This window comes from Carassius carassius, chromosome 14, assembly GCF_963082965.1.
Source record: "Carassius carassius chromosome 14, fCarCar2.1, whole genome shotgun sequence".
Lineage (NCBI taxonomy): Eukaryota > Metazoa > Chordata > Actinopteri > Cypriniformes > Cyprinidae > Carassius > Carassius carassius.
The window spans coordinates 17,651,086-17,672,969 of NC_081768.1; the positions used below are offsets into that span (position 1 = coordinate 17,651,086).

The following is a 21,884-nucleotide window of genomic DNA, read 5'->3' on the forward strand; positions in this document are numbered from 1 at the left end:
CACTGTGATGCACCGTAGACTGCGGAAAAAGTTCTGCTAATGAAATTTAGCAGTGCTCCACACAGAGATCTGATCTCATCATCATCCAGTCTGTCTGGAATAACATAAAGAAACAGAACAAACTGAGACAGACTCAATCCAGAAGAACTGTGGCAATGTCTCCAAGGCACTTCGAGACACCTACCTGCAAATCTACATAAAAAACTTTGCGCAAGTGCACCTAGGACAAAAGCTGTTTTAAACACAAAGGATGCTCACACCAAATGCTGATTAAATTTATTTAATAGAAGTTAATTGATCAAGAAAATCTGTTTATCACATGATTTTTGACAGCATCCTCATTTTACAGCATTTTTACTCAAGTGCCTAAAAACTTTTAAAAGTACTTTAGCTTTTGCAGGTAGGTTTCATGAAGCATCATCTTGGAGACGTAGTCAGAGACTAAATCCAGAAGAGATGTGGTCTGTCTCAGTTTGTTCTGTTTCTTCATGCTATTCCAGACAGACTGGATGATGATCAGATCAGATCTCTGTGTGGAGCACTATCAGACTCAAATCTGAAATCTCACTAGATTAGTACAATTAATGCCATTAGGGCTGACCCATGTTGTTATGTGAGGTGTGCGTGTAACAGTGGCTAGAGGACCTGCATGTGCTTTTAGCTATGGTGCACATTATCGACATTTACAACACTTCATAATTCATAAACTTTGCTCTTTTAATTTGAAATTCTTATCCATGCATTCAGTTTAGGTCTTATGTTTATCAAGTTAGAAGGTTGTGAATTTTGTGCATCGTGTCTGTTTACATCTGTAATTTGTTGTACAGTGAAGTTCACACTGCTGAAACTGGACTAGATGCAACCTCTACTATTGGGGGGAAAAGTAAAAAAAAATAACTGGAAAGTATGCTCCGCTTAACTTCACATACCTTTAGCTCATGAGACACATTTAATTACTGGATTAGATTTATAGCTTCTTCGCATCTAAATTTAATCTGTAGAAATTACCGTTTAGCCATCTCTCCATGCTTATTAAATTTTCTGGAAGATACAAATGAAAAGCTCAGAGGAATAATCTAATGAACTCATGTGTAATGGCTAATTTCAGAGTTAGCTCTACAAATGAACTTTTCTGCAAACTTTACTGTGTTTGTTTAAGATACTATATGGTTCAGTTTTTCACCACTTTGCACACTTGAATAATCAGTAACGCAAACTAGTGTTTTAGTATACTGAAGTGTCATGTGTTGATAGAGGTATATGATGTTTTGGTTATTCAATGCTTGCTTATATGTAAACCAACACAAGTTAAAAGTCTGTAATAATCTTTATTTGTCAGTATTATTTCAGATCCAAATTTTTAACCAAAGAATAAAAAACCTCACCTGGAGCACATAAGAGAAACAGTCTAGGAATCTGCTTTTGAAAGCTCTGCTTTTATCTTTCTTCCATTCACAAAAACGTCTCCAAGGAGTTTAGCAGAATTCCCGATTCGTCCTGCTACAGCGTCTAATAGAGTGGTTTGAGAAAGAGACAACAGCAAGCTCATTAACCTTTTGATATATTATCATATGACACTGACATTTAAAGAAAAGACAACTTCAGCCTTACGTAATTTAAGTTATACATAATGTTTTAAAATAGTGGTACAGTATAATTAGTTTTGATAAAAAATCTCTGCACTAATCTTTCTTATTGACTAGTGTTGATTATAATAATAATAAATATGTTTGGTTTAAGTGATTCAAGCACATTAAAAACCAAGTACTTTTGCTCAATTAAAACTGTTGAAAAAGTGACCTTTGTACAAAAAGAATAAGCAGAGCAGTCATTTCTGAATCTTGAAAGACACATCACCTTTTGGTAATATTACCCTGACATTTAAAGAAATTAAAATTTCAGCATTGCATAATGGAACTTTTTTTTTTTACATAATACATTTCCTTATTCATTTCAGAGACACTGTTGTAATTTTTAATAATACCTTTTTGTCCGTTTTTGTTTTTATATTTAATTTTTACTTAGTTTTAATAATTTTGATGGTGCTTCTGTCATTGTTTATAGATTTTGTCATATGTCTGTTTTTTTCTCATTTTTTAAATTTTATTTCTAGTTTTAGTTAAGTACTCAAAGTTAAATTACATTCAAATGAAAAGTTTTAAGAAGTGTTGAGAGAAGATCCTGAAATTAAATGTTTTTTTTATCCTTAGTATGTTGCCTTGTTTATTCTAATTCTTACTGTTCATTCATTTCTGCCTTTATAATGAATGTGCAGTGAACAAAGATCTGTGAGAATATGATTTTTAATGTTTTTATTGTGTTCTGCTTCTTTTAGCAGTCATGCTCTCAAACTCTCAAAGTAAATAAACTGAAAAACAATATTCATTCATTATCTTGCCATTCACCATATAACAATATCATTGTGAAATACACAAATGAACTCATTCAGTAGTTCAATATTTAGACTCACAACAGCATGCTGTGGGCTCTGGTATTGAATGAGTTAAATCTCTTTCGAGTCACTTACCCGAATTCCCCAGAATTCCCATTCCCTGCCCACTGTCCACAATCCACATGAAATGACACTTGATTCAGTATCTGCCTTTTCCATTTTTTCCTGGAAGATGAAAGGTCACACCAGGGTCGTACATGTTCACTGTAACACACGTGAGCAAACAATGTTATGAAATGGTCACAAGAAGTGGTTTCCGTTTGTCATTATTTTGTTTGAAGCTTCAATGAAATAAAAGACTTAATAAAAGATTAATACCCTAGCAATTGTATAATTGTTTCCAAAGATCAAGTCTTTATATAGTAATTTAATAATGTCTGATTGCTTATGGCATTTCATTTTTTTCACTTTTATTCACTGATCATTTTATGTTTATTGCATTATTAAAGATTATAATATGCTGATAACTTTGATAAATCTTGCCTTTGATTTGCTGGATTATTATAATTAGTAATTCTACAGAATAATTTTACATAGTCTAGAACTGTAAAACTGTTGAAATTTAGTAATCTGTCAATATTTGAGCACATAAAAAACATCTTTTTAATTTACTATAGCATGATTTTTTTAATAAAAAAAAATTGATCTTTTCATTGAAGTTTCAGGCTTGGCTGGAAGGCCTTGGAAAAATAAAGCCTTTTAGCAAAATTCTAAAATACTGAGATATACAGTGCATGTATCAGGTACAGTTGTCTGTTAGCAGCTACACTCAACACAAGAAGCTCCTGGACACATTCAGTATGTGCTGGAAATGAAAACATACAGTATGTGTTTGAAGAGTTTCAGTTCATTAAGAACTTAATAGCAGGTCTACCAATGCTAAATTTGCTCAATTTCCATTACTCTCATTGACTATGAACTGACACCCATTTCATTGCTTTCATGTCATGTCAATATTATATTCTCACCTCACAGTGTAGGACAAATTTTTGCTGCTCAGACAACACGATGATTCAATGTAGTCCAAATTTGGTTGGGTCGTTCCCATCTCTGACACCACCTTGAAAGATCCATTTAACATCCTGCATTGAATATAACTGCCTCATTGTCTCTCATCGATGGTCAAACAAACGTCAATATTCTCAATGTGACAGATCCACATCTTCAGCTGTCTATTAGGGTCTTTTAAAACTCATTTAAAAAAACTATAATAATATCTCATCATAATAAAATAGAATATGTCAAAGCTTTTGCTTATGTTTTGTTTTTGTATGTTTTTTCAGGTATCCTCATCCTAGATGAGTCTACTTCAGGTCTAGACAGCTTCACAGCCCATCATTTTGTCATAACATTGTACCGTCTGGCTCGAGGGAAGCGCCTGGTGTTGCTGTCAGTCCATCAGCCTCGTTCAGATATCTTTCAGCTCTTTGACCTGGTAGTGCTCTTGTCTTCTGGTTCAGCCGTGTACTGTGGTCAGGCCAAGGAAATGGTCCCTTACTTTACTTCTCTTGGGTACCCATGTCCATGATACTGCAAGCCCTCTGACTACTACGGTGAGTGGGACAGACATCTGATGTCTATAGTTAAGCATGTGGTCCAGTTGTCGTGTCTGAACTGCGAATTTCTCATGCAATGGATTTGATAAGCATTGATCGGCGCAGTCCTGAAAAAAAAGCACAATGTTTGGAGAAAGCCAGGATGTTGGCTGCCCAGTTTGTAGAGAAGGTGAAGAACACAGAGGATTTCATGTGGAAATCAGAAGATTGCGGTTCTCTGGAACTGGATGCCCCTCGAAGGTAAATTTCAACAATCATATTAGTTTTTGTTCTTTCACACTGAGGCTTTTTCTTAAATCTTTTATAATAATCTCTCATACTGTATCAATGGAAATGAAAAACACAAGAGCTGATGATACCGTTTCTACCCAAGCAGTGTTCCTCCCGAATCTGTGGTCACAGTTTCCAAACAGAAGGAAAACTGCAACAGTTGACAATCCTAATCAAGTAAATAAAGTGGAAAACACTTTTTTAATTGCAAAATCTGGACCTCTGGATGCTGTTTCCATTACACCCCTGTTATTTTTAAGACGGCAGGTATTTAATGACTATCGAGATCTGGTGACATTGATGGCCGTGTTGATGTCACTGCTCATTGGTTTCCTTTATTTCAGGGCTGGAGAGCAGGGTCTTTCTGTCCAAGACAAGGTGGCTTTGCTCTACATAATAGGAGCTCTGAAACCCTTTGCTGTGGTGTTGGATATCATTGCAAAGTGTGAGTAAATTACAGAACATTTCTTTCTTTATTTTGGTGTCCAGTGGCATAATATGTTGTTTTTCGCAGGTTATTCAGAGAGAGCCATGCTTTATTGTGAACTGGAAGATGGCATGTGTTCAGTCACCTCATACTTTTTTGCCAAGGTAAATAAACTGCATTAAGTGTCACAGTGTCTGGGTTGTGTTCCCTGGGTTTCCACTAGGTGTCCTCAGTTCCCACGGTGTTTATCATATTATCACTTCCTGTCTCCTTATTTGGTCACCTTCCTCCTTGTTTAGTTAATTGATTGTTCCCCACCTGTCTCCTGTTTCCCCATTATCCTTTTGTGTATTTATACCTGGTCTGTCTGAGTCTTTGTCACGGAGTCCTTGTTGTATGTGAGATACAGTTCATAGTCTACTCTTTCCGTGTGTTCTTGTTTTGTGTTCGTGTTATTGGATTTTCTGGTTTTGACCCTGCCTGGACTGTTTACCCCTTTGGATTTGCCCTTTAAATAAATCTCATACCTGCATCAACGTACGTGACAGAAGGACTCCGTCACCTTGAGATCCAGCGGTATGTCGATTTACGCTTCTTCCCCAGCCACCGAGCGGGAGAGAAGCATTCAATTTGAGGGAACCCGCCCTGTCGTGTTTCGCGCGACCAGGGGAGGGCGCCGAGGAGGAGGTGGGCGGGAGGAAGCCCAGCATCGCTCTCCACCATGGCCCCCCTTTGACTCTGGGCTCACGTGGGAGGGACCAGAGCCGCCGTCTCACCAGGGCAGAAGGAGAAAGCCAGCGACACTGCCCATGATGACCGCGGGTCCAGCACCACAGCACAAGATGGCCACCAGCCCAGCGCCACAGCACAAGATGGCCGCTAGCTTAGAGCCACAGCACAAGATGGCTGCCAGCCCAGCGCCACAGCACAAGATGGCCGACTCAACGCCTGAGTCTCCGGACAAGGTGCCACCGACTCGCCATCATAGAGGGCGGAGGAGGAGGAGACAGGCGCCTACCGTTCCTCAAAGCCTGGAGAACGTTCCCGAGCAGACCGCTGCCGTCCAGGAGGACATTCCCGAGCGGGCCGCTGCCGTTCAGGAGGCCGAGGTGGTTCCGGAGGCCGAGGCGGTGCCCGATGCCGAGGCGGTGTCCGAAGCCGAGGCATCTCACGTCTCCACAGGCAGTCCAAAGTCGAGTCAGGTGTTCATGGACCCTCCTGAGTCAGGGTTAGTCACCGTCGACCATCTAGAGTCAGGGCTAGTCCCAGTGGACCCTCCAGAGTCGAGTCAGGTCCCAGTGGACCCTCCAGAGTCGAGTCAGGTCCCAGTGGACCCTCCAGAGTCGAGTCAGGTCCCAGTGGACCCTCCAGAGTCAGGGCCAGTCACCGGGGACCCTCCAGAGTCAGGGCCAGTCACCGGGGACCCTCCAGAGTCAGGGCCAGTCACCGGGGACCCTCCAGAGTCAGGGCCAGTCACCGGGGACCCTCCAGAGTCAGGGCCAGTCACCGGGGACCCTCCAGAGTCAGGGCCAGTCACCGGGGACCTTCCAGAGACAAGGCGGGTCACCGTTGAACGTTCAGAGTCAAGTCAAGTCACTGGGTGGGCTGCTGCTCCACCCTGGGGGACTCTGGCATCGACCACGAGGACGTGGTGGTCTTCCGCTCCGCCCTGGGGGACCCTGGCGTTGACTACACGGACGTGGTGGTCTTCTGCTCCGCCCTGGGGGGCTCTCGCTCGGACTACACGGTTGTGGTGGTCTTCCGCTCCGCCCTGGGGGACCCTGGCGTTGACTACACGGCTGTGGTGGTCTTCCGCTCCGCCCTGGGGGGCTTCATGTTGTTGTTTTTGTTTTATGTTTTATGTGTTCACTTCTGTTCCTGTTCCCCTCTGTTAGTCTGGCCCTCCATCCCTCCCCCTGAAGCTCCACCTGTCCGCCTCCCTCCTGGTCTCTGTTTTGTGTCTGTCTTGGAGCGTCTGGGAGCCGCTCCGTAGAGGGGGGGTACTGTCACAGTGTCTGGGTTGTGTTCCCTGGGTTTCCACTAGGTGTCCTCAGTTCCCACGGTGTTTATCATATTATCACTTCCTGTCTCCTTATTTGGTCACCTTCCTCCTTGTTTAGTTAATTGATTGTTCCCCACCTGTCTCCTGTTTCCCCATTATCCTTTTGTGTATTTATACCTGGTCTGTCTGAGTCTTTGTCACGGAGTCCTTGTTGTATGTGAGATACAGTTCATAGTCTACTCTTTCCGTGTGTTCTTGTTTTGTGTTCGTGTTATTGGATTTTCTGGTTTTGACCCTGCCTGGACTGTTTACCCCTTTGGATTTGCCCTTTAAATAAATCTCATACCTGCATTTGGATCTCTCCTCGTTTCTTGTATCAACGTACGTGACATTAAGAGCTTTAGGAATGATAGTGGTGTTGATGTGTAAAATGCATTACATTAAATGCATGATTGAAAAATGTGCAATGTTATATACAACATTAGATATCGGTTCTTGGATTTGATTGGCTGTGCGGTGCTCACAGTTTGTTTCATTCCACTTGTCCTTGTTTACATGTTCCGGACAGACTGTCAGTTTGTGTTTCAGTAGTGTGGATTGTTCAGTGACTCTTTCTTTGAGTTGCATCATTATGCCAGTAGGTGGTGATGAGTGAATATCTTTCCAAGCGAGTCATTTGAATCATTCACTCAACCATTTTGTTCAAATGCACCAATTAATTCAGGGACTAAACAGCAGGGAAGTTCATTAAATTGATTAAATCTTAAACTATTAAAAATAGTTTTTGGTATGCGAGATAAAGCTGAAGTAAAACATAAATATTAGATGAAAAACTTTTAAGATTAGATTTAAACTTACAAACTGCCTTGTAACAAAAATCCTAAATGTTTCCTGGACAACTAACTGAAATAAGCTGAATTAATAAAATGACTAAAACTACAATTGAAATAAAATAAAGTTTAAATAATATTACATTCATTGAAAAAAAAAAATGTAACAAACACATAAGAAAATTAAGTTAAAATTAAAGCAAAAAATATAAAAATAAGGTTAATCCCAGATATTAATAAAAACTATAAGTGACACTAAAATAAAACAAATGACTAAACAAATGACTGTCTTTATTAATGATTTATTGAATTATTCCCTGAATTAATTCATTCAAAGATATTGATTCATTAGAGAACAAAACACTGCTATCGTGATAAAGTAGCATGTGTGTCTAAAATGTAAGCACCGTAACTCTATATTTAAGCTGTTTATTAAAGCCATACCATTCTGTTTAATTTAATAGACTAACCATTCTATTTATTCATAAAAAAACATTTCTAGTAAGACCCTTAGAAATAGAAACTTTTGAACATCAGTTACATTTGACTCCCATAACATTTCAGACAGGGACAGGCCAGGAGTTGAATATAAGCTGCTGTTTGGCTATTGGACTCTGTCAGCTCTTGACATTAACTGTGATACTTCAAGCTCCAGTGTCTCTTTCAGGTCCTTGGTGAGCTGCCAGAGCACTGTGCCTTTACACTGTTATACGGTGTGCCCATCTACTGGTTGGCTGGGCTCAACAGCGCTCCTGACCGCTTCCTGCTCAACTTCCTGTTGGTGTGGATGATGGTGTATTGTAGTCGCTGCATGGCCCTGTTTGTGGCAGCAACCATGCCAACATTGCAGACTTCGTCTTTCATGGGCAACGCACTCTTCATGGTCTTCTGCATGACTGCTGGCTTTGTCATTAGTCTGGAAAACTTGTGGATGGGTAAAAGCATCGTTGAGCATATTATTTCAATTGAATACTATAATCAAATTTGCAGGTATTTTTTTTTATTAAATTTGATTTTCATCACCAACAGTGGCATCTTACTTTTCTTACACATCCTTCATGGGCTGAGGTTTTGAGGGAATGCTGCAGGTTTAGTTTCGTGGGACTAGAAGCCCAGTCACTATTGGAAACCTCACTGTAGAATTCGATGGTAGTAAGGTGAGGAACGTTGACATATACAATTGCATCTCTATATGGTTTCTATTCATGGATGCCATTACATTTTCAACTTTCAGGTTTTGGAGATGATGAAAATGAAACAATACCCACCCAACCATCCTGCTTATTGGTGCTTATTATCGGTATATGTGGTTTATGGGGACTCTCCAACCCTACACCTAACCCTAACCCCTCACAGGAAAATTTATGCATTTTTGGATTTAAAAAGAAAAACTCATTCTGAATGATTTATAAGCCTTTTGAATTACGGGGCCACTGAAAATGTCCTCATAAATCACCTCCTCATTGTAATACCTATGTCATATCCATGTCATTATACAAATTTGTGTCCTCATTAACCACATAAACAAGCTCACACATACAGTATATGTAACATTTGACTACCACTAACTGCCGCTGGATGGCAGTAATGCACTATGTTTCCACACTCTTTTAAGTGTACTTTACTTTTTTTTTTGGTTCTGGTCCACTACCAGAACTCCTGTTTGGTAGATACCTTTTAACAAATTTACTGCAGCATGACACAATGTAGATTTAGTTTATGTATTTACTTTTCTTTTCTTTTGTAAATCAGAATTGTTTTGTATGTATAATATTATTACTGAGAAGTGCTACACTACAGGAGCTTTGAAAGCTTTGTTAAAGATTTAAAGTTAAAGTTAAAGAAACTCTAATGCTAAATAAATAAAAAATGTATAGACACTGCACTGGTGCAACATTTTGATGAACAAGCTAGGATGTACAGTATTTGTTTGATTCCACGTGTCCATCCATTGTCGTATTTTTAATGCAGCTTAAACAAATTTGAGTCTTTGAGAGAGAGAGAGAGAGAGAGAGAGAGAGAGAGACTATAACCAGAAGAAAAATTCAAATGACTGATCTGATGTTTCAAACATTACTTGTATTGAGCAATTAATTAAATAACACATGGTCAAAGTTATACTGAAAATATATTCCAGTCTTACACAAGATATGTCTCTTAAAAAAAGGTGTTATTTTTTTGTCAACTGTTTCTGGATAAAGAGAACCATTTTTTTTAAGACTTATTAATGTTTCAGTCACATGACATATCCACCGAATTTATGTATGGAAGTCCAAATCTGCCACATAGGAGAAATGCATTGGTAAATCATAAGACATAACACAAAATACAGATGTCATAAGTTGACATAAGTTGAAAGAATGACATCTGGCAAAATTATAAGATAAAAAGTCTAAATTATAAGAAGTAAAAAAAAAAAAAAAAACAAGATTGACAAAAGTCACAACAATGACATACTAAGTCATGACATGAAGTATCAAAATTAGAAGAGTGATTATGATGACATAAGCTGAAATTATGAGACAAAAAGTCAATTAAAATAAATGAAAGAAAAAAAAGAATGACAAGTCACAAAAAAATAACATACTATGTCATAATTGACAAAGTATCAAAATTATGAAATTGACAACTTATGAAAAAGTCATAACAAAAAGTCCAATTATCAGATAAAAAGTCAATCAAGATAAAAGATGAAGGTCTAAGAATGACAAAAGTCACAATAATGACATGAAGTATCAAAATTATGATCATGGTGATTATGACAAGTAGAAAAAAATGACAAAAAGTTTAAATTATGAGAAAAAACAAGAATGACAATATTGACTAATAATCATGACATGAAATTATGATTATAAGTTGAAATCATGAGAAGTTGTGATACAAGTCAAAATTATGACATCAAAAGAAAAAGTAATTTTGACTTCTCATAATTGACATGTCAAAACAATTGAGATTTATTTCATTATGGCTTATCCATAATCCAGTAATTTTACTGTTTACCACACAGTTATTCTTCTAGCTATTTACCTAAAGTTGCTAATTAACCAGAGGTCTCGCACAATCGCACGAAAAAATTTAATTTCTGTGGAAAAAGAAGATAAATTGTGGATGAAGTCTTGTATAAATGTAGACAGATGTGAGATTTGTTATGCATGACGAGGCATGGATCATATCCGGTGATCAGCTTTTTTCATCTAATACAATGTTCATGTGTTTTTATATTCATCATCATCACCATTACTTTGCCCCTCTGATGGTCATAAATATAGTGGATGAGTAGTCTTAAAATATCTGACAGGGAAAAAAATAAGCAACAATGCTTGTTAAAATGAAGGCCATACGTACTTTAAGTTTCCGCAAAGACAAACATGGCAGATCCATTTGAAGAAGTACATTTCAAACTGTTTTGATATCATTTATATATCATTTTAAAATGTAATGATGCTACGGAGCATGCTAAGAGCTCTTGAAAGATAATGTCATCCCCTCGATGACATCTCATCTGCTTTTACCGTGCCGTCTGCATTTGGCTTGCACAGATCCTCTCAGAATGGGTCTCCTGAGCTTCCTGACAGAGCTGTCCACCTCCATTTGAGACAGCCACGTTACATAACGTTATGGAATGATCAATGCTGAATCAATGCTAAAGCATCCTTAAGATGTTTTCATTAAACAATACTGTCATGAGAGAGTTCAGAGGTCAAACCCATGCTAGTAAAGACAGCAGAAAAGAAGAGCTGGTGCTCCAAAGGTCATTCAGAGAGCTCTTTAGACTTCAGCGGATAGCCTCTGGATGGCAGCAATGTTCTGTTCATTTCCTTACACACTTTTGTTCAATTTGGCAAGAGATGATAGCTCTGCTTTGGTAAATATCCATAAACAGCTTCTCTTTGTTGCAGTCTAAATGTTTACTTATTTAAACATGTAGAAGATTAGACTGCTTAAGAAAGTTTTTACCAATGTGCCTATTTCAAAAATCTTTTGAAAAAAATAAAATAAAGCTTGATAATGTGTTTTTGCGCTTTTGTTGAATCCAGAAAAAAACAGGATGCATGACAGCTTCCATGATTGCTCCAAGGAGATGTTTATTATATAGTATTGTATTATTACATAACTAAGCATAAATTGACTATATGAGCACATCGCAAATCACGCATGTGTAATGTAATGCATCTTCTCTGAATATATTTGCATTTTCAGAAGTCAAAACCTGGATTTTGATAAAACATCTCTTGTGTGACAATCGCTTCAGGAACAAACAAAAGAAAAGATTAAAAGGAAACTTACGAAAAAGCCACCAAAGTTTTGGGTTTACATTTATTTGCATAAATATCTATGTACACATTAACCACATCAGGACATCATTATGAAGGGCCAAAAAAAAAACAATCACAGTATAACACACAAGCTGTGCACATATGATGAATGTAAAAAGAGAAAAGAAAAGGAATCAAGAATAAATGACAAGCTGTTTTTAGTTGTCGGCTGGCTCCATGGACTCGGAGCGCTGCTGCTTCAGTTTGTCTGCGTAGAAACGAAAAGACTCCTGCGGGACAAAATACAAAAAGCTTTTTTTAGATAATTTTCGTCAGTAAAAGCAAGACTAGACCAAATTCTCCAATTTAATTGTTCTTTGAGTGCGTGTTGAGGTGTTTTCAGTGGGTGCTGTGTGTAGTTGTGCGTTTTCTGCCCTCTGGGGCAAACTAATAACAACCACACGGTCCAAACAAATCCTACGCTCTCGTTTCATCTTACAAACCGTATTAATTCACAAATAACTTTGATTAAGCACAGGAGCCTGTAAACAGCACTTGCTTCTATTTTTGGAAGGCGAGTGCTTTTAGAAGATTACCATTTGTCCAACAATGTATATTCCCTTATTAATGGGGTAATTAAAGTTGATAAATAACAGATGCTGGATACGAGGAATGAGGCCAGATGTGAACGGCACCTCAAATCTCTCCTTATCGCCTCTCTCCGGAGACTCTTTGTACTGTGGTATAAGTGGGACTGGAGGAAGAGATGGAGTTGAATGGAGCGGGATGGAGTGCTACCTGAGATTGCTTTGTGAGAACTTAAATGGTGTGCTGAGAGCTTAGCTGTGCATTGGGGGGGGGTTTGTAGATGGCTGGCTGGTGAAAAACACCGGAGCACGGTTCTGACAGATAGTAAATAATACACCAGAGTGTGTAAAAGTAGAGGTGTTTCAGGTGAAACTGGACTCTAATCAGCAACTTCAAAAATGTTTCCTACACTTTCCAGACTTTCTTTTTTGCCTCTTCAGAGTATGAAAATGTTAAGACAGATGTTTTTAATGCATTCTGGAATATATAAAGCTGAGGCAAAAATGGCATTCTAGTTCAAGTTCAGTGAATCGGATCAAACTGTCCACTGAACTGAATCGATTCAAAACTCTAACTGAACAATTTGCCTGCATGATCATTCAAAAATGTTCAACAAAATCTCTGTGGCAATTCCAAGCAAAAATAATTATGTAAATACTGTGCTCAATTACATCGAATAAATAATACATATTTTTATTACATTTATATTTATTATTACTATATACAATCTTGTGCTCATTCAATAGAAAACTACATTTTAACTTTTTTTAAATATTTGACCACATCATTTGTAAAACATTTCAATCTACATTGCAACATCTTCTTTAGTTGAAATGATTCCTCTTATTTAAGAGTAGAAGTTAATATTCAATATGCATTAAAAGCTAATGAACAGAGGGAGACAGTAGTAAAGTATTTTTACTCTGCTGTTAAAGTCCTTTTCAAGTGTCAGCACTTTTTTTTTTTTTTTTTTTTTTTTTAGAAAAAAACTGTACTTCCCGACATTCCGAAGCATAATATTGTGCTTTATACTGCACTACGTTTCATATTAAATATAATTTAATACTTAATTACATTAGAAATCTACTACTTTCTTACGTTTACTCAAGTAAAAGAAATTCAAAGATTTACTTGAGTACAAGAAAGTATTACATTTTAAAAAGGGGCAAAAAAACAAACTGAAATGTAGTGCAGTAAAAAGTATGACATTACGCTTTGGAACGTAGTGAAGTAAAGTTATCCCAAACTACAGATCCTTTTTTAATTTACTTGAGTAAAATAAGAACACTTCACTACAATCCACCTCTGCTAATGAATACTGATGATTACCGGCGGCTCGTCGAAGGGAACAGCTTCTCCAGCTTCCTTGTATAGTAGCGCCAGTCTCTTGAGGGTCAACTCATCAGCCTTCACCCCCTCAGCCTGCATGCGCTCATAAAGAGCCTTCGCTGAACTGAAGTCCTTATCTAAACCTGTGGAGAGAGGGAGAAAACATGCAACATTTCATTCTTCACACATCAGGTCTCATGAAATAATAATGCAGTAGAGGTCTCGAAAGTACTGAAACGTGTTAAAGTTCTCACGGAACGCTGGCTAAAGTAGCCCCTCATTAGGAAACACGTGTTTGTATTAACAAACATGCCTCCTGTGAGTCAGTCAGTGCGCTCTGCTTGTTGCATTTTTAATTGACAAGCTATTAACGGAGTAGTTTTGCTAGACGACTCGAACAGACCAGCCAGATGAAAGGAGTATCATTGCCACTGTCCACCAGATGAATCGAGTAGCTTTTAACAATGGTTTTGCTACAGTGGAATGCATTCAAACTATTCAATTACAGAAACAGATGCAAGATGTGCATTTAATATGCTTATTTGCTGCTCAAGAAACATTTCTTAGTATTATCAATGTTGAAACATGCATATATCCATGCAGAATAAAATACATAATAAATAACTTTTAAATGGTCTTACCATAGCATTTCACCAAATGTGAATAGATATTCTCCTTCTCCGTGAAGTCAGGAATCAGCTCAGACAGAGCCTTGATTTTGGCAGCCTGTACAGAAATGCAAATTCAGTGTCTTTATTCACATGCCGTGTGACTATGTACATACACTTAATGAAAGTTCAGAGCATGAAGACTAGAACAATCTGGGTTTGTTTACCTGGCCCGGCTGCTGAGCGGTTCGCAACATGTATGTGAACATTGTGTCCTTCTGCTCGCTGACAGCCGCACAGCGCTAAAGCAATCAAAGAAGCACAAGAGACCTTAAAACTCTAAACACAAACATTTATCGTGCATCACAACGTGTGTGTGTGTGTGTGTGTGTGTGTTCACATGCACGCACGCACAGCATCTGCCCTTGAGCAAAACATAACCCCTTGCTATAAAAACAATTACTTGTATTTCCTGTATCCACACAGCAGGCAGTTAAAAGAAGGCAAAGGGGAGCGTATGAAGGTGTGTGTAACAGCATGATGGAAGCATGTGTTTTTGAATGTATCCATCTTCCATTACATCCTTTAGCACTCAGTGCAGAGCTCTATAGTTGAGGGTTAATTATACAGCTAATAAGGGAGTCAGGCAAATAACCACTTATTTCTTTATGAAAATTAAAATGTACAGTGTCCGCCCAATTTAAAGTACAATTATCTACACTTAGCCGTATAAAGGCTTTGAATTGCATTGGCGTGCTCCTGAGCTTTCAAGCGCCGGTGTGCAATTTTCACACTCTTTAATCAGGACAATATGACACAAGTTAAATGAAGGCACAGTGAATTCTGGAAGGGTAAACTGTGCAGTACAGAAACTGTAGGTCTTGTGAAGATTCAACAACATTAAGCAGCTTTGTCAAAAAGAAGATTTTGGCAGGTGTGAAGAAATCAGGCTTTCTCATTGCAATGCAATTTACATAGAAAGCATTTGTGGCATAAAGGACTTTTATTTCATTTTTTTTAAAGTCATGTTACTGTAAAATGCCTAGAATGCAAGTTAAGAGAATAATGAGCTTTAAAAGCTTCAAATCAGTATTGTCTGCTAAAAACATTTCATTACAATACAGACATTTTCATTATTTATCATTTCAATGTTACTTTCCAGGTTTTTCGTTATTAGGCATTTCTGACCATTTCTGTGTTTAGACTTCTCTCTGAATAAAATATCTGTCAGTTTCTTGCTTGGTTTACCATCTTTATATTAATATGGCAGGGACTAAAAATGGGATTACATCGTTTAAACTAGTTTCATGTTTACACAGTTTAAAGATATAGTTCACTCAAACCCTTAGGACTTGGAAATACAAATACAGATGTGTTTAATTAAGGCTTGAGATCATGAGAGACTTCTATCTCTCCATTGCAAGTCAATGTAACCAAATCATTTAAGCCTCAAAAAGTTCATAAAGACGTAAGAGTAATTCTTATTTAAAATACTGTAAACAGCAGCTTAACCAAACTTCCTTGTCGTAAGTCAAGCAAGCACATTTGAACTTCCATTTGCCGTTTTCAACTATGTATTTGCATAGACCTATGTTTATATGTAAATAAAAGCCTACTCATCATATAAAAAGCGATCATGTCTTTTCAGAAGACTTAATTAAACTGCTAAATTCATATGGATTACTTTTGAGATGCGTTTATGAACTTCTTGAAGTGTGAAAGCTTTGGTTACATGGACTTTCTGTAAAATGTATTTCTTGTGGTTAGTGTATATTTTCATGTCTTAATCTTTCAAACATTCCGGTTTACTATTTCCATCGCAGGTGCCTTACTCTAACAAAATCTATCTTAAATTGTAATTAACCTGGAAAATGCTGCTGTAAAAATAAAGTCTGACTCTCTTCTGAAGGAAAACCTCATCCTGTCTTGTGTGTTTTGAAGATGCTGGACTGCCCTGTGCTTTCTCTGGGTTCAGCGCCAATGAGGTCACATTACAAGCCAGTCGTGAAAGCTGTGTTTTTCTCTTGCATCTGCTGATTTAAAAGCTGAGGGGTCTGGGAAGCTTTTAACAGGCTGCTACGTGAAAAAACAGAGGTTGAGGTGCCTTCACGACAATCAGAGCACTTAAAACCGCAGCCCAGCAGCTTCACTCCTGAGAGATACTCTGCGATGCGATTCACGACACCCACAACACAGCGAACAAGACCAAACCGAATATACTGATCTGAGACCTTCTGTAAAATCATCTTATGATATTTAGCATTCCATCTCAGGGACGCTGAGAAGCAAAGCTTCCTGTTATTTCCACATCTCAAAGGATTTTACTCACTCCTGGGTTTAGTTGTTAACTCGCTAAAGTGCTTTTTGTAAGAGGGAGAGGAAAGATCTTATTAAAACAAGAGTATCTAAGCATGCAAAAACGACTGAATGATTAAAATATGAGATGGGGAGAGGTCAGATCACTTGAGAAGAGCAAAGATCACTTGAGATGGAATTGTAGTTAGTGACAGGGCCAGCCAGTTCCAATACCAACTCAAATTACAATCAGCAATTTAGCAAGGTCACGGAGTCCTCATGCATAACTTGGTTTGTGAGAGACGGTACCTGCAGGAGGAACTTGGCCTCTTCTGTCCTGCCCGTGTCCAAGTAAATCAGGAAGAGGTCTGTAGCGGCTCTGTAGGAGGCAAAGTGATTGCAGAGCCTTTCCGCCATGGCACTCACTGGACGTGGAGAGAGATTTGAATCAATCACATGCTTCGACGGTGATTACTATGTTACAACACATCAGTGGGTGCTGTAATGTTTCTTCAAACCAGAAACTCACAAATAAGGGCAAGAAGTCAGATCCTAAAGAACTCAAAGAACACAGTTGTGTATCAGTGGATATAAACCTATTGGAAACCTATTCAAAAAGCCCATTGGAAGACTCCTCTGCCCGTCAGAAAATAAATAAAGGCAACAATTTTACCTTTTGGGATGGAACAGCTACTGGTGGAAAGGGGGAGCAACTTTGTATTGACCCCAAATAAAGTGTACATTACCACCAAAAAGAAGTAATAAACTACTACGATGAACTTTCCTGTGGGGTAAATAAAATACAAAAATGCCCCTGTGAGACTGCCCCAGTCTTGATGTCCCACTAAAAGCACAATTATTGCAGGCTTTTTTTTTTTTTGGGAGGTGTTGAGAACCACTGATACTGATGAAGAGGTGGTGTGAGGGTCTTACATTTATCCAGTACAGCATCGTTGTTAGCATCTAGAACTTTGCGGAAGACAAAAGAAATACTGGATTTCTGATTCTCTGTGTTCTGGATGTAGAAGGACTCCAACAGCTCCACCGCACTGTCTATGTCCTCACTGCAGAGGGAGAAAAGAGTTCATCCTTGGTGTTACTGACTTGAACAAACCCCTTTATAGAGCCAGGAACACTCCAATAACTTAGTTAGGGATCCAATATAAAAATAAGACATGCCTTTGAAAAAAAAATCTGAGGAAATTCTGTTATGAAAACCCATGCCTTAACCTCAAGTATTCCATCATATAACACATTTGTGCTATGGACATGAAAGATTAATAATTCCCTTGGCTGGTGTGAAAATTTCCCAAGCAATCGGTCTAAGATTTTTCACCTGGCTTACAAAATAAAGCTCTGGGTTGAAAAAAAACAACAACTGCATTTGCTTAGACTTTTACTGAAGGAAGGATCAAACCCATATTTAGAGACCAAAATATAGATTTATAGGTGACCCTTTTTTGCATCCAAAAAATATAACTTTGGTTCAAAGAGTATAACTAAAGAAAGGCAGGTGGAAAAAAGCAAGCCATGTGAAAATTTCCATTCCATTTCCTTCAATTACAGAACAGTAAGTGCATAAAACTTTCATCAGTCACATTAATATTCCCGACCTAGCCATAGATTGTCATTCCTCGCCATTAAGACAGTGTCTTAAGACAGTGTAGGACAGCGGAAGACCAAAGCGTTCTTCACGGCTGATTGGGCAGCTTCCCGTTTGCACTGCTTTGTCCTGTCGGGGTGAACTCTGACCCCCGGGCGGACCTAAGCAACAGTGACACGTGTGCTGTGTGTGGCTGAGCCAAACTGACTGGTTAAGAGGCGAGACGGGGCTCAGGAAACCGGGCACCACATTAGTGCGGCCCATTGTGAATTATTCAGACTGCATAGTCCTAGCCATCACAGCAGATTTGAGCCTTTAATAATAATGGGTGGAGAGGGGTGAAGGCGATGGAGGAAAGGTAAGATGAAAGAACAGAAGATGAAATTGAGGTGTGAGAAAAGGCCACATGAGCAGACGATACATCGTAGCAACAACAAACCTGCGATGACACCGATTTTCAGTCAAGGTCAAACCACAGAGAGGGCACATTTCATGTTATTTACAGAAACAAGGGTGCTTCATTGTTCTTTTCATGAATTTGTTTCCTACAAAATAACCAAGAAAAGTTTGTGCGGTTGGAATCTGATCTCTGCTAGTGCTCGCTTTAGAAACACTGAGCGTGTGGTTCAGAGTTTCTCAGATAATAATAGATCTATAATCAAGTCTTTGTCCTAGTCAATCACAATCTTAACCTCTGTGTCATCTGCTTTCCTCCAGCTGCCAGGTATGTGGTGCCAATCTTAGCGGCATTTAATTGAACTGTGCATCCACTATAAATACTTCTGAATGACTGCTCATCTCGAGTATTGTGAGCAGCTCTAGTAGCGGAGTCCGTGAGATCTCTCGAGTCTTGTAGCTACACACTAGATTGTGGTGCATTGATGCCATAATGTTAGGGTGTTGTGAGAGGTTGCTTCCACAGGTGTCTACTGATATTCTGGTTATTACATATGATTCATGACCCAATTTATTTTGTTTCTGCACCTTTTGATCAAAAAGCTGCCGTGGCTTTTCAGCTGACCTTTTCAATTGATCATAATTACAGGATTACAAAATATTTTTTTAACAGAAAAAAATATTTTGTAATAGATTGTTGTGAAATTATTATTATTAATATAAATTAAATCAGATATTTAATTAGATTTTTTTTTTCCATGTTTAAAAATTTCCAAAAGAAAATCTGCCTGAAAATCTGAGTTTAAAAACATTCTGGCTCTTCTACTCCTGCATAATACACTTCCGTTCATAGGTCTGGGGTTCTTTTTTTCTTTTGAAATTAAAAAATGTCATACTTTCAGTTTTCAACCATCAGTTGAAGTACATTTTACAAAATATTCGATAAGCAATAACAGTAGGCAATAACAACAAATCTTGACTTAACCAAAAAAGAAAAAAAACGTACTTTTTAATGAGTGAAAAACATACTTTTTAATATGAGTGCAATACTTACTTTTTAATATGAGCGAGAGCAGTATTGTTGACGAATATCATGCTGGACAGCTTGATGGAGCCTAAATTCTTCACCAAGGCCTCCACTTCCTGGATGTCCTGTGTGTTTCCTTCACTTGCGAGACTCTGGACCAGTCTAGTGATGGCCAGTTGAGTGGGCACCTGGTCAGCCCGTAACATGCCCTTAAGAGTCCCCATGGCATCTGTGAGAGAGATCATATGTCAGGTTTAATAAAACAAAGCCTTGGAAGAAACTACGGCATTCCTCAGTACTCTACAGTAACTGAGAGAACAAATCCACTGTTGTACTCACCTTTCATCTGGCATCTCTTCACCTGAGAGATGATGAGAAGGTTGTTGGCATTGTCACTTAAACTGAATCCAGGAATATGATCAGTGGCACTGAGAAGACAAAAGAAAGATTGAAAAGGTATTAGTTGAACACATCTGTAGTTTGTGTTGTAGGATTAGATGTATTTATGAATAATACATGATGCTGTGTATGTGTGTTGATGCTGAGAGCCCTTTTTTCTCTGCTCATCTTAAAATTGTGCACATACATGTGAGAGACTGGACAAATCCAACAAATCTGGATCCACTCTCCACGTCCGTTTCCCTCTCATTCGTCACTTAAACCTCAATCAAAGTCTTTTTCTATTACCCTCTCTGGCTTTATTAATCCTGCCGCCCAATTGAGCATCAGCCACCGCTCCTTATCTCAACGGCGAATGGCCAACAGCCGCTCACACGGCAGATTGGCCCAGAGACCAGAGTCAGAGTTACTCTTATCAGTCCCAAGAAAATCCTTGTGTCCTTTTCCTTACTCTCGTCTAGCCCTTTAAGTGCAGGACAATCCCATCCTTCGCTTCCTCTTCCATTCCCAATCCCCTTAATCTGTCCTTAAAGCACCCCGCTGGCCAAGACCAACGTCCTGCCAAACATCTGCATGAAGTCCACCACACACACACACACACACACACACACCTTATATACAAGGTTTTCAATATACTGGCTATCATCATTAACAGTAAAGGACAGTACTGTTGTTTTCTTTACTTCCATTCAGTGCCCCAGTTTAGGAAACCTTTATGTAATTTAATGTTTAATACACTTTATGATGTTACTAACAGCAAATGTAAAACATTTCCTTTATCTTTGCATTTTTATATCAATATGGTACAAGATTATCCTATTTTAATAATTATAGTATAATTAAAGTAGTCTGAACATATTACCTAAAATGTGTAATGCAATGGATTATGTTACTTACTACAATTTTTGTCATGTAATTTGAAATCAGTAACAGACTACAATTTTCAAGTAATCTACCCAGCTCTTTATATATATATATATATATATATATATATATATATATATATATATTGCGTGATAGCCTGCTATATAGACATTTCTGAATGCTTTCATAAAAGCATGTACAAGATTATAGTGGCGATGGCTTTCTTTCATAAGGATATATAATCAGACATATAATACGACCCAGTGAAACATCTGAGCTTTATGGATAGATCAAAGATCAGCACAAACACAAAGATCTATTACTAATCGACAAAGGACTGTCATTTTTGCATCTTGCCAAGCTCTTCTGAGAACTCGGAGATTAGCTAGTAACTCTGAAAGGTCTAAAACCAAAAGACATGTATATGTGTGTGTGTGTGTGTTCAGCTAGAAGGAGCTTATCAGCATTCATCCGTTTCAATTCAAGAAGATTTTCTGATGCTGCAAAATCGGGTACAAAGGCCATGACCTTAAAACCTGTAATTTAGCAACCTGCAATACAAATTTAGACATAGATGGTGAGACCCCCACAGACAGACTCACATGTTTTTGACAGCCATGGCATCCTCAATGTTGCCTGTGGCCAGGAGGGCTTTGATGAGGGTATCATATGGAGCAGGGCCGAGGACAATGCCCATGCCATTCGCTTTCTTCAGGATGTCATAGGCCTCTGAGAATCAGAAACAACAGGGTAAGAACTATACATAATCTACTTAGACCACTACAGATAATAATGCATATGACTTGTCCTGAAAATGAATCTTGCGAAAGTCACACTAACTTTTACTATAAAGCTACTATGAAGCAATTTTAAAGTGATCATAAATAACTATATAAATAAACCTGACTTCACTTAACCCAAGCAGACAGCTATGAATATATTATATTAATATAAGAAATATTATATATGCAATAAATAAATA

The 21,884-nt window shown here is 38.2% G+C and overlaps 1 protein-coding gene and 1 pseudogene across 1 annotated transcript in view; one reads left to right on the forward strand and one right to left on the reverse strand.

Annotated features, from left to right (window-relative positions):
* Nucleotides 1-3,186: 3,186 nt before the first annotated feature.
* Nucleotides 3,187-9,247, forward strand: LOC132157542 (ATP-binding cassette sub-family G member 8-like; annotated as a pseudogene).
* Nucleotides 9,248-11,597: 2,350 nt separating this feature from the next.
* LOC132157222 (leucine-rich PPR motif-containing protein, mitochondrial-like) overlaps nucleotides 11,598-21,884 on the reverse strand; it is a 49,208-nt gene continuing 38,921 nt past the window's right edge. The window contains exons 30-38 of the mRNA XM_059566471.1: nucleotides 21,505-21,631; nucleotides 19,979-20,067; nucleotides 19,667-19,868; nucleotides 17,547-17,677; nucleotides 16,923-17,038; nucleotides 14,546-14,620; nucleotides 14,352-14,436; nucleotides 13,711-13,853; nucleotides 11,598-12,083 (exon numbers count right to left, since the gene is read on the reverse strand). Of these exons, the coding sequence (XP_059422454.1) occupies nucleotides 12,012-12,083; nucleotides 13,711-13,853; nucleotides 14,352-14,436; nucleotides 14,546-14,620; nucleotides 16,923-17,038; nucleotides 17,547-17,677; nucleotides 19,667-19,868; nucleotides 19,979-20,067; nucleotides 21,505-21,631 (1,040 nt within the window). The 3' untranslated portion in view covers nucleotides 11,598-12,011. The remainder of the gene's footprint in view (nucleotides 12,084-13,710; nucleotides 13,854-14,351; nucleotides 14,437-14,545; nucleotides 14,621-16,922; nucleotides 17,039-17,546; nucleotides 17,678-19,666; nucleotides 19,869-19,978; nucleotides 20,068-21,504; nucleotides 21,632-21,884) is intronic.